Here is a 12,912-nt window from a genome sequence, read left to right as displayed (position 1 = left end):
AGAAGCACACACTGCAGTCTGCTCCCTTGTCTGCCAATCACGACAAACCAAATGGGAAAGCACGAGCAAGATTTGGCCTTGTAGCTATGTCACTCCCTAGGTAAAGCGAGAGAGAGGCTCAGGTTCCTGCTCCAAAGCAATAAAGGGTGGAGCAGGAGGATTATTCCCTAGATCTTCCCTCATTCCCACTGTGGTCACACAGAGACCGTCCTTTTGTTCCCTTTTGGAGTTCAGCACAGAAACAGTTTCTTTCAACTCACCCAGTGCACCCAGATGTTTCATTTTAATTGGCCAAAAATATTTGACAGGCTCAGCCCAAGTTTACAAACATTTTCAGACGTTGCTCTCCCCCCTCTCCCCCCCCCCAGCTTGCTCTCTGTAAAAGTTCCACTGGGAAAATTAACTCAGCCCTTTCTCAAGTTATCTGGAAGACAAGGAAACCTTGTTTTTGACTGTGAAGATGCTGGCCTCTTTGCTCGGGCTTTGTACTCTGTGCTGTCAACCAGTCCACCTGCGAATGTCACAGGCTATTAGCTTGGACGAGGGAAGAGTACTGCAGGCATGCTCGGGCTCCATTTTACATAGGTGAAGATGCTTTATAAGGTTCCAGGCATGGAGAAAACAGATCCAGTGAGATTATTTATTGACTGGAAGAAGCTTGTATGTCCAGGCATGTTTTGAATGTTTTGTTGCAGCTGGAAAATTGCAGCAATGAAAGTTTGGGCAGGACACTGAACTTGGTTCCCACATCTAACCTATTTCACATGAGATAGTGAAGGACTGTCATAGAAATATATTTGGCTAGACAAATTTGGCTTGGAAAAGACGTTCATCATATCCAAGCTGCTGTCACTGTAGGAGCTTTCTCTACTGCATTTCCCAGCTTCCCCTTTACCACAGCATCCCTGAAGGGTTTCACTTTCTGGAGATGCTTCTAATTGAAAGAGAGACACACTAAAAGAAAACAAAACACCAAAATCTGGTTTCTTTGCAGAGTTTACAAAAGCCTGGCCTCCAGAGCTCAGGGCTTCCCTGCAATAAGTGTTGGAAATGTTCTCACTGTGCCTCCTACGATGCCTTATCACTTTCTTATAAACGTTCTCTCCATGCAGCATGTGAAAAGGTGGAGAGGGAAAGTCCAAGGATAGCCCTTGAAGGTGCTGGAGTCTAAACTCTGGCCTTGTTTCAACAAATGATACTGATCAAAGAACAATCTAATTAATCTGGTCTGGAAAATTTAACTTAAACCAGTTCAAGGCTTTACATTGTAAGCTGCCAGCGATAAGCTATGCAGCCTTTTGCAGGCTGTGTGCAGATGTCCTTTTCCAGCTCTGGTTGTGCTAGCATGAGGGGGGACAGCCCCCAATGTGCCTTCAGCCGAAGGGGGCAGTGATAGCAGGGCAGTGGGCAGAAACAGCTGTCTGCCCCAGTGTTTGTGGAACATCTGTCCATCCCCAGCTTGAATGTCCACCCAGAGCCTCGAGTGGAGCCAAAATAAGGAAAAAGCTCAGGAGTAGATCAGCCTATCCTAAAGCAATAATATCCCCTGCTGTAAGCGGGAACTCAAATGGTGCTTAGGCTAGAGACCTCCAGAGTCCTTTTCCACCTACATCTTTCTGACATTCTGTGATTCTAATAAGCCTGTAATTTTATTTGACCTGTCATTTTCTCCAAATCTCTCCTGTTTTCTGTGAAGCTTATTGTAATTTACACTCTCATTTAAATGTCCTTCACGGTGAGTCAGATGGGACCTGAGATCACCTGGGTAAATGGGCAGAACTAGACCTCTCATGCAACTCCCTGTGCTTTGCTCTATAAAGAATATGCTTCTACTGCATAAGTAAAGAATGAAAGGGCCATTTCCTTTTCTCTGAGATGATGGATAACTTTGTGTCATAGCCCTTGCATGGGGCATCAGGTCCTTCAAACTCCAGGTGAGTTTCCTGTCTCCGAACTCATCAGCCCAGCAACTGAAGGTGTGAGTGCAGTGTGGGGACAACCCGACTGAAGTCTGCATCATTTCAGCTCAGTGGCTGTCAACCTGGCATCTGTGAACTAGTGTGAAGGTGTCCACAAAAGCCAAGGAATGGCAACTATTGGCATTAAGCTGAAATTTGCCATTTCCCACCCCCTCAGAGTGATGTCCATGGGTACACATCTAGGAAGAGGTTGAGATACACTGATCAAGCTCACACAGGTAACAACAGCACTGATGATGTGGCTATCTAGCCTCCAGACTGCCACAGCCCCTGAATATATGCTCAAACAATTGGTTTGCACCCATACCTGTGCCATTGCTCCTGCTGCTCAGTCAGCTAGGGCAGCGTGCTCAGGAAGGTTGCCCCTCCATGTCTGGTTAAAGTAAGGATATCCTCTCTTTCAAGCCCTTGGTGAATTTTAGCTAGTAGGTCTCCAGCCACAAGGCAGGTATGAGTGTTCCAGCAGTGACCTACCAGCAGTACATGGCAACCCTCCAAATGTTCCCAGATGTCATTGCCAAATTGCTCTTTGTCACCTGAAGTGCAGTCATCTCTGCTGCTTGTTGCCTGTTACATGAGCATTTCAAAGCACTTCCCTACCCGAACCTAGCAAAACCCAAGCTCCTAATACCCAGCTACGTCTGCGTGTCATACTTTAGCTGCTTTGGCAGTAATCCAGCATACAGGATGCTTGCTAAATAATATGATGGGCTTCATCTCAGGTTTTCTGAAAAACATCATCATAGAGTAGAGATAAAAACTTGCCGAAGGAGACTGAGGGGCCTGAGGGGGACAGCTAGGAGGCTTCCAAGAGATCAAAAAATTTGGAAAGTGAAAGGAACTTTTTTTCCAAGCTTAACTGGCAAGAGAAGGGGGGGAGGAAATTGGGGGGAAAAAAAGAAACAAAAAATGGCAGGGATGAAGGAAGATACAGATTGAGGAGAGATACAGACTGAGGAGAGAAAACAGAGGAGTGTTAGACAGAAAGAAAACAGAAAGATGTGACTATTAAAGGTGGCGGGCATGTTTCCTGCAAGGAAGTGGGTTGATGAGGAGAGTCAGGTGCTGTGTGAGCCTCTTCTTCCCCATATTCACCCACTCTTGGGACCCTCCAGAAGGTCAAGGCCTTGGGAACAGAAGAACCTGCCATCACCTGGATCCCTGCTCAGGAGAAACTAAGCCCCAGCAGGGAATTCTGCAGCCACTGAACTCCAGATGTTCACTTCAAAGCACACGACATGGAAAGGGACACACAGAGGGGTTTGGGCCCATGGGGACAGGGGTACACCTTTCCACCTCCCCTGCCCCCAACATCAGGCATGCACTGGTGGGAGAGTCACAGAGATCAAAGTGTGTGTGTGCATGTGTGCTAGGAGAGGGACAGGGGAGGTTAAGCTTTCACAACACCAACAGCTGTCTCCCCTCCCACCATCCCACTCTCTCATCTTCCTGTCCTGCATGGGGTGGGGGGTGGTCCCCAGCCTTCCTCCAGCAGGTGGCTAATGAGGCCCAGCTTGTCCATTGCCCAGGTACATCCTGGTTTGGTTAGTTAGTGATGGTGGTGGTGGGCTATGGCACAAGGAGATTGTTTTTTTCCTGGGGTAGCAGAGGCGACAGAAGTATGTGCTCCCCAGCTGTGACAGGAGGGTGGGGGGAGCCAGCTCTGCTTCTCCCTTGTGCGTCACAGGTTCACCAGTGGGATTCTGGGGGGAGAAGGGAATGGGAAAAGAATTAGAGATGGGAGCTGCTCATACTTATACTGCCCCAGAGCCCCCATTAACCGATGCTGCTTTGTCCGTGTGGGCACTTCTCAGAGTCACACTCCCTTGCTTTTCCTTTGCCTGCCTTTCCCACGCTCCCCTACCACCTCCGCACTCCCTCTCCCTCCTGGCTCACTGATATCTCTGCCGGCACTCACCGATTGAGCTGGAAGGCAGTGCTCTTCCCGTGGCCCCCCAGTTTCTCCATGCCCTCCTGGCCCTGCCTGCATTCCTCTGCCTCTGGTGTGGGGGCCAGCGAGTCGCCGTAGGGCCCCAAAATGCTGACGGTGGTGGGGGACAGGTCCGTGAGGGGCTGCTGGCTCTCCTGCTGCCTGCCCCCGCTCTGCTGCCCGGAGTGACGCCGGCGCTTCTGGTTACGGTCCCAGCTTTGGAGAAAGAGGAACAGAGAGACGAAGAGTGCCTGTTCAGACATGGCTCGACCCTCAGTGATGAAGTGGTTCATGGGACTCCAATATGCCCAGCTTAGGGCTCAGTGGATCCACATGCCAAGCCTCCCAAGGACTTACAGCACCAGACCTGCACCCTTAGGTCAAAGGCCTTCCTCCCTCACCAAAGCACACAGCCCTTGTGCGTACCTGCAAACTTCAACATGCTCTCAGAGCACTGTTAAGAAACAACATCCATTGCCCCAAGTCCCACTCACCAGAACTTGAATATGATGCCAGTGGCAACCAGGACAATGATGATGGAGATGGTGATAGTGACATAGAGCTGGGGGTCCACACCTGTGAGACGGAGAAGGGAAAGAAGGAACGTGAGAGACATGTCAGTCCCTGGAGAAGAGCATAAGAGAAGCCTCCTGCTGGGGCACTTCTGATTTTTGCAGAAGGCACTGCCCCTGCAAGGATGAGTGTGAAAGAAGCAAAGAGCAGATTTACCTTCTCCCCGGGGCCCAAACAAGAAGGGCCGCAGCGTGGCCGGGGTCTCACGCAGGTTGAGCCCTGCATTGTGCAGGAGAGAATGGGAGTTGGGCTGAGCCGTTGCCATCCCATGTGGTGAAACAAAGGTGTAGCCCAGTGGAGGAAAGCCCGGGTTGGCCGAGTTGGCGTCCCCTCCATCCTCGTCCGACACTGTGGGGCCCCACACGATGGCCCAGGGGTACTGGGAGGAGGGCATGCCATCCTCAAAACCGGACGGGGTGGCAGGCCGGGCCCCTGCAGCCTGGCGTCTCAGCCGTACAACATGCCGCAGGTCTGCCCCCCGTGAAGGCAGGGACCGCTGACGCGGTAGGATGAAGCGCAGATCCCTCTCTGGCAGTGAAATCCTGTCCCAGATGCAAATGGGCCGAGGGGCGGAGGGACTTCGACGGGCGCAGAGTGGCCGAGCGGCCATGGGGCCCCGAGAACGAAGAGACCAAACAGCAGGAAGAGGGAAGGCCGAGAGCAGAAGCAGGAAATGCCATAGCTGCAATGAGTGGATGCAGGACACCAGTGGAAGCATCATGCTATGGGGAGAGAAGGGAAAAGAGCGTTATCCAAAACGTCCGTCCTGCTAAAAAGGCCAAGCTAGGAGTAACTGAGAGCAGCCCCAACACCCACGCTCCCGTCTTGCTGGTTGACGTGGGAAGCTGTGAACCTACCAGGCGCTGGGCTCCATCTCGGATGCAACAATGCCTTCACTCAGCAAGGATCCTCTCTCATGGTCTTCACTGAGAGGCAAAAGAGAGAGATTTAACTGCATCCTCCGCGACGATTACGTAGCCACCTGGAACACCTGACCCCAGCTGTCAGGCAGTGTAGAGCCCTCACGCACCCGTTCCCACATCTGCCCTCCTTAACCCACTGTGCCTGCGTGCTCTCCTGTACAGAGATGCATCTCCCCCAAATGCCACACAGAAATGCACACATTAGCATACGCACATGGGAGCAACGAACAGTCTCTCGAGCACACGTGCTGGGACGCATGCACAGGCTCCCTGGAGACTCTCCTGTCTGAGGGCCAAGAGGGGGATTCAGTATCTTTGCTTGCTTATCACTAGAACGACTTGGGATCTTAATTCCTATGTTTATTTATAGTGTAGACCGTGTAATCCATTTATTAAGAAAGATCCTCTTCATTGTGTGTCAGAGTGAGGGAGAGAGAGGGGAAATACGAGAGTGATAAACAAAGAAGATTGTGAAAGAGAGAGTGAATCAGTGAGAAAAGTCCAGCCTTACTGAAGAATTTAGAGCAAAAATATACCTATCAAATATTTAGTATTTACATTCCCCTTGCCTCACATGGAATTACCTTTCCACGCTCCTTGTCTTAGTGTCCTCTCTGCTGTTCCAGCCCTCTCTTTCTCCCCTATTTCTCCCAATTCTCTCCCACCTCCCATCACTGAGTAGCGCTAGGCAGCACAGGTAACACAGAATAAGGGCTGGTTCCCCAGGCTGGATTTCTGCGCTGGTCACATGCCACCCTCTGGCATTGCAGTCTGGCTACAGCCCGGCTGCCCTTCATGCTGTCTGCCCCTTTCCTTGGGCAGGGCACAGCAAAGCCTTGGTCCTTCTCTGATGAGCTATTATGTGCCTGACCCAGGATTCTCCCCACAACAAAGACCTCACACACACACACACACACACACACACACACACACACACACACACACAAAACCATTCAATATGCTCAGCTTATTCCTTCATTGTGAAAGAGAAAGCATGAATGCCGGCAACCCAAATTCCTGCCCTTCTATGGCTTCTAGGACAGAGAAAAGGGGGTACTTGGCCAGGGGAGTTCAGATGGGACCAGGACCAAACACCCTGCTACTGCCAAGACTTGAGACAACTATGTTCTACCTCGAAGCACTCAGAGCCAGCTCCCAAGGAGTTCCTACCATCCCCTCCTGCTTAACCCAAGTGATTAACTAAAGGGAAATGAACCCTGCAGCATCTTCTGAGGGAAGGGCCTGGTGCTTGCTGTGGGTAGAGGGAACCACATCCCACAATGTGCACCTGAGCAGATGGGTCAGGAGGAAGAACACCAACAGGAGCAGCTGCCTAGCTCCTGCCGCATTAACTGGGGATATTTTTAGTTTCTTTCTGTTAAATATTTAAACAAAGTTCACAGGAAAAAAGGAACCATCAGCTAATGTGCCCTGCCCTTCCCTCCAGGGCAAGATCAGTCTATGGAGAGATCTCTTGATATGAAGATGAGGAGAAAGCAGCAGCTATTCTCAGCAATTCTTTGTACTTTGCTCCTGAACCTCTAAGCCTTGGAGGGGACTCGGTATTAAAATGCAGCTGTACAGGGAGGCTGAAGAACGGAGCAAGTTTCTTCCAAAGCCAGAGGCTCCCTTGTGTTGGCAAGATCTTGGTCATCTGGATTATGATCACACTGCTACGGAGGATGACGTCTGCCAATGCAAATCTATGACAGAAGAACTTCTTTTGGACTTTGGAAAAGGAGTGAATTCCAAGTGTCAGGGATCTCACCGCGTGAATCCTAGGCTTGGGGGCACACAAACCACTGGAGTGATTATAAGTTGGCCTGGGATGCCCATGGTCATGTCTGCAACTCCATACTAGACATTAGTTCCCCAAGATAAGGAGCCTGCTGTGCTTGTGGCATGGCCTTATCAGTTACAATCTGGTCTTTGGGGGCATGGACTTTTCGCGCAGGAGCATGTGAATACTGGCAGTACCATCCCTGAAATGGAAATCCTCCCCAGGTGTAGGTAAACCTCAGTGCTAATCCCTTGGGGTAGTGTGGTATGTTGGGTGCGTGCACGTTTAAGTGCTAGCATTCCTCCTCGCACAGATGGCTTAGCTGGGAGAGACATAAGTGGCTGTAGGTACACAGTGCTGGTCTGCAAATTCCAATGCTGGCGAGCTGGGGCACCCAGCTCCCCATGCTCTTGCTTGTTGGAATGAATCACCTCACTAGTATCTTGCAACAGAGCCCTCGCTGTGCTTCCAGGCTGAGATTGTGAACTCCAGCAACAGCACCCTGGGTCAAGGATTCCCAGGGTTTAAGGACTGGGAATAAGAATCCCTAAAAACCAAATCATACATTACTAAGCCTTCACACCCACTATTCTGAAGTTCAGCCCTAGGAGCAGGTTATGGCTGTAACTGGATCTGAGGAGTAGGAGTGACCCCTGTCACCAGTTTCCTCATGTACACATAATATTGCTATAATGTCAGCCTGACAACTAAGTATAAATCTCAGGAATAGGACACTCTTTTGCCTAGATTCTGCTGCAGATGGTGAAGAGAAGGTGACTCCTGGTGCCTACACCCGAAAACTGGCTCCAAATGAGCGCAGGATTGAGACATGTAAGCATCAGGCAACACTCTATGGTTTGTTGATCATATTGTGACTGGGGACTGAGAGTGTGTCCTGCCACTAAGACACGCAAATGTGTTTTGTGCAGGAGCTGAGAGAAACACAGAGGTGTCTCCCATAGCATGAATACCATGACACGAAGGAGGAGGAATCTGGACTGTGATACGCCAGACAGTGAGAGCTGAACTCCACCGTGCACAGAGGACTAATGTGCAAAACAGAGCGTGGATGTCCCTGTGGCTTGCCAGCAAAGCAGCAGATAAAACATGTCTGGGACATCCTGCAGTTAGACTCTGGCAGCTGGAATGGTGTCTTGGGCACAGATCCTGCTGCACTTGAGGGCAAGTATAACAAATGCCCTTGATTCAGCCCTGTATAAAGATACTGAACAAAACAGTAGATTTTTGGAGAGGATGAGTGGACCCAAACGCTCTTTCGTCCTGGAGGTATAAATCCCAATATCCTTGCACCTGTATTTCAGAGGCCTTTTTGTGTGGGCACAGAGAATGGATTTCTGCACCAGTGCTGCGCGCCACATGTTCTTGCCTTTCAGATCAGTTTCCCAGCTCTAGTTGCGATAGGAATGGACAGGGCTGCTCCCAGGGTCCAAGCACAGATCTGTGTATTTTTGCTCTAGATACGGGGCCTCCACCACAGCGTTCTGGTGACCTGTTATACACAGATGACAGAGTGTGAATGACAAAGCTATTTCCCCAGGGCACTTCACAGTTTGTGAATCTTGGTGCCTAGAAACTGGGAGTAAGAATTTCACTGCTCTTTGCTATTGCCTATTGACCCCACTACAGATCCAGACTAGAGATCCCTGGGGCTCATCTGTTAGGAACTGCTCTCCCTGCATTTGCAGGATGGAAGCACAAATCCTATTGCTGTTCCCCAACAGCAGTGATCCAGCTGTGCTCCCTCCCTCTTGGTAAGTCTCTTGCAGCCTAGACCCACTGCTGCTGGGACTTGAGAGAGAAGATCTTGGCAGCTGTGCCCCAAAGCACATACCCCAGTGCACCAAGGGGGCTGGGAACTGACCTCCTAGCTAAAGCCCAGGAACAAAGCCTGCTGCAACCCTGATCTGAGCAGAGAGCACAGACTAACCCACGAATGTGACACCCGGAGCTCCAGAGTTCAGATTCTACTGCACTCTGGTGACGCCCTAAGATTCACTGTGCACAACTCCTTCTCCATGTCCAGGACTCTTGTATACAGTCGTACCGAAGATCAATTCTATTCAGAATAAAAGCTATCATGAGAATAAAAGAGCTGAGCTGCTAGCCGTGCGCAGGTGACACCAGCTCTGTAGCTCCCTCACATCAAATGCAATCTGTAACCTTCTGTTACAAAATGCTGAAGTTTGACAAATTCAAATGAGGAACAATCCTATTAATAAAGAGGGTCACACACTAGAGCAATTTACCTAGGGAGGTGGTGTATTCCCTACTGCCTGAAGCCTTTACGTGGCTGTATTTCTAAAAGACATACGATAGTTCAATCAGAAGTTACTGGCTCGACGCAGGAAATTAAATTGGTGAAATTCTCTGGCCTGTGTTATGCTGTAGGTCAGACTAGATGATCAAAATGGTCCCTCTGGCCTTAAAATCTGAGAATCTCACAGCTTCCTTGATACCTAGCAGAGATCGGCCTCTGACTGAGGAGCAATTGGATGAAGCTGAACACACACAAGACATGTTAGTGAGAAGCGGGTGGTCTCCTTCCATCTGGGGATGGGAAGCGAGTTGCACCCAGTTCTGTCTGACTCGGCTTGCAGATGATGATCTGTCTGTATTTTTGTAACATCTCGGGCTTGACTGCTGCGATACTGTGCCTCTAGGAATGAAGCCGTCTGCTCTCAGAGCTCTCCAGCTAGTTCTGAATGCAGCAGTCTGTTTGCTCAGCGACTCAATCTGCCGGGAATGCATCACGGTGCTTCTCTGCACCCCACCTTGGCTCTCCTTTGAACACGGAGTCCAGTTCAAGGTCTCCAACCTAGTATTCAAAGCCCAGCATGGGACAGGCCCCAGTGACCTAAGCAATCAATCACCTCTCCTTATGCAGCGATGACCTCACATGACAGATACGTTCCAGTGGAACAATGAAATTGCCGACCACTTTGGGGAGAGGAGGAAGGGATGAAAGAAGGGGAAAGAGCCTTATGACCTGAGGAACAGAACATTCACCGGAGCTGGGCCAAGATTACGAAACTTAACTGCCAGCTGAAATAACGTTCGCCATTAGCAACCCCGCAGCACCAAGCTTCATGCAAATCCTTTCCTTGCCTAGCTCCCCCACAGCAACGATCCCACTCGAAATAGTAATAAAAAAATCAAAACAAACCCGAGGAGGATGCGCCCCTCCTCACAGAGAGAGCGTGTTAGGTTGGCTGTCATTTTTAACTCTCAGCCAGCATTAGGGGCTATGGTGACAGCCATCGATATGAAACTGTAATCTGGGACCATGAAACCTAGCAGATATCTCCAAGCACTGAGCGGACTGAGTTCAGACACTGGCAGAGAGGCCCCCCACACACTGCCTGGTGTCCTGGGGCATTAACCCACACCTATCTTTTTCTCAGTGGGCCAGGACATCCTATAGTTCACGGCCCAAGATGCAGAGATGCTGTCATTCCTGGCTTCGTAGTAGGAAGCATGAACCTCAGCACTGGTGGAAAGGGGTTTTATATCTTGCTGTGTTGGGGATGGGAGGGAAGGGGAGAGTCCCAGAGCAGCTGCCCCTGGGAGGCACTTCTGCTGCGCTCGGGTGAGGTTGGACAGCTAGGAGCATGAATCCAAATGCTGAACTCGGGGAACGAGTTCCCACCGTGTGTGGGGCTTGGGGACACAGCTTGGAAAGCTTGCTGAATTTGGGGGCTGGTAGTCTGAATGGTGGCTCACATCAGGCTGTGCTACTTGGTGTCCGAGCCTGTGAAGGTTGATGGCAGCGCCCAGGAGGATCAGTCAGGACTACTGAGGGCTCAGGCAGTACTAGTGCAAGGGGCTGCGGATCTTGCAGTGTTCAAGATCAATTCCAGTGGGAATTCCTGTGTCAGGGCGCCAGGGCAAGTGCTTACGAGCTGGATATAGAAATCCTAGGCTAGGGCCCTGGGGCATGATCCAAGGCTGGAAGGATGACAGTACCCACAGATTTGGACATTTCAGCGTCTAGGAAACAGGCGTGCTAACCTCGCCAGTGGTGCTCTGAGCGTAAGTCTCTCTGCACTAGGGAACTGTGAGTGCGGCCCCCTTCCAACCAGCCCTCTGGGGTGCCAGTCCCCTGCCATCTAGTGCCTGCCTGCAATACATGTCATGAGTCTGCCAATCTTCTCTCTCCCAGTTTCCTACTGTTCCTGGGCATCCAAGTGCTTCAGGTGCTGAATCTTCACATCTGAGTTGCTATCCCTTGCATGATGCACCCTTGGCCAGGCAGGAGGAGGGATTGACCCCTCTGTTTCCTTTCTCCAGCTGCGCCAATTTGGCTGAAGTCGCCTTTCTCAGCGCAGGCTCCAGTGCTCCAGCACAACAGGTCTGTGATGGAGCCGGGAGCTGGAGGGCAAGAGGCAGCAATGCCTGGGATGCGCTCCCCCACCCAGCCCCCCCGGGGATGCCCTGCCCCAGAGTGAAAGAGGAGGAGAGGGCAGAGAAGAAAGGAGACAGCCTGCTAGAGGGAGAGACAGAGCACCCAGATGGGGAGAGGGAAAGAAAAAGGGGGAGAAAGGACACAGGGAAGGAGATGGGGAGAGATGACTTGTAGACGGGCACACATCCCTCCCTGCCCCTCGCCCCTGCAGCCCCATCCCCGCACGGTCCCCCAAGCCCGGGGTGAGAGGATGAACTTACCTTGCAGGGAGATGAGTGGGGGACAGTCGAGGTGGCGGAGCACGGGGCTGGGGGAGCAGAGCTGCTGCTGCCGATGCCTCTCATGGCCAGGACGAAGGAAGGAGAGGAGGAGGAGGAGGAGGAGGAGGAAGGCTTGATGAGGCTGAGCCCTGGCTGAGGGAGAGAGAGATGCCTTGAAATAAACAGCTGCCGAGGACTGGTCCAGCCCCTCTTTCTCTCTCTCTCTGTCTCTGTCTCTCTCGCTCGCTGCCTCCCGTTAACCCCATGGCTGCTGGCGCGGGCCGGCACCGCCGCCCCCGAGCCGGGGGCGGCCCGAGGGGCGTCCGCCGGGGCGCCGGGGGGGGGGGGGCGCGGCGTGGGCGGTGGCAGCCCCGCGGGGGCTTCGCCTCCCTCCGCCCGGGACCCCGCTGGCCGCGGTGCCGCCGAGCCGGCGCGCTGCCCGGTCCCCTTCCCACCGCTGCCCTGCGCCGCGCCGCGCCGCGCTGCGCCGCGCTGCCCGCAGCCCCCGCGCCGGGCCGCCGGCCGGACCTGCCCCCCTGCCGGCTCTCGCCGTCTCCGCCGGTGCTGGCTGTCTGCTCCTTTCCTCCTCTCCCGTCTTGCCGGTTATTTCGGGATCTTCACAGGAAGCGATTAGGTTGCTATGGAGAGAGGTGTCTCCAAGGGACCCGTCGCTCCAGCTCTCCGGTGCATGCCTCCCGCAGACGGGCCTCTCCGTGGGGGCGGAGGCCCCCCGGGAGCCCCCCTCCCGCCGGCCCCCCCCGGGCTCCCCCCACCCCAGCGCCCGGCCCCGCCGAGCCCCCACCGGGGGCAGCCGCCCGAAGCCGCCCCCGGGCTCGCCGCCCCTCGGAGGCGCCGCTCCCCGGCCCCTCTTGCCGCCCTCCCCGCATCCCCGGCCCCCCGGACTCGGGTCCTGCGGGCCCCTCGGGGCAGCGGTGGCCGGCGGCGGGCGCCGAGGTCGGGGGTGCGGGGCCGGCCGAGCCTTGCGGGCACAGCCGAGCCACCCACGCTTGGCGTGGGACACAGAGGTGCTGCGGGAGCAAAGTG

General features: G+C 53.0%; 1 protein-coding gene across 1 annotated transcript; it reads right to left on the bottom strand.

The window, feature by feature from the left end:
- Positions 1–626: 626 nt before the first annotated feature.
- On the bottom strand, positions 627–12,558 carry PIANP (PILR alpha associated neural protein). The gene is made up of 7 exons (XM_068931075.1): positions 12,397–12,558; positions 11,869–12,021; positions 5,340–5,408; positions 4,639–5,204; positions 4,404–4,485; positions 3,898–4,125; positions 627–3,682 (listed from the first exon to the last, which is right to left on the bottom strand). Exons 3-7 carry the CDS (start codon positions 5,354–5,356, stop codon positions 3,661–3,663), a joined length of 915 nt encoding a protein of 304 aa, XP_068787176.1. The 5' UTR covers positions 5,357–5,408; positions 11,869–12,021; positions 12,397–12,558; the 3' UTR covers positions 627–3,660.
- Positions 12,559–12,912: the final 354 nt, after the last annotated feature.

Source organism: Struthio camelus, chromosome 1 (genome assembly GCF_040807025.1).
Source record: "Struthio camelus isolate bStrCam1 chromosome 1, bStrCam1.hap1, whole genome shotgun sequence".
NCBI lineage: Eukaryota > Metazoa > Chordata > Aves > Struthioniformes > Struthionidae > Struthio > Struthio camelus.
This window is presented reverse-complemented; position numbering and strand designations above follow the sequence as displayed.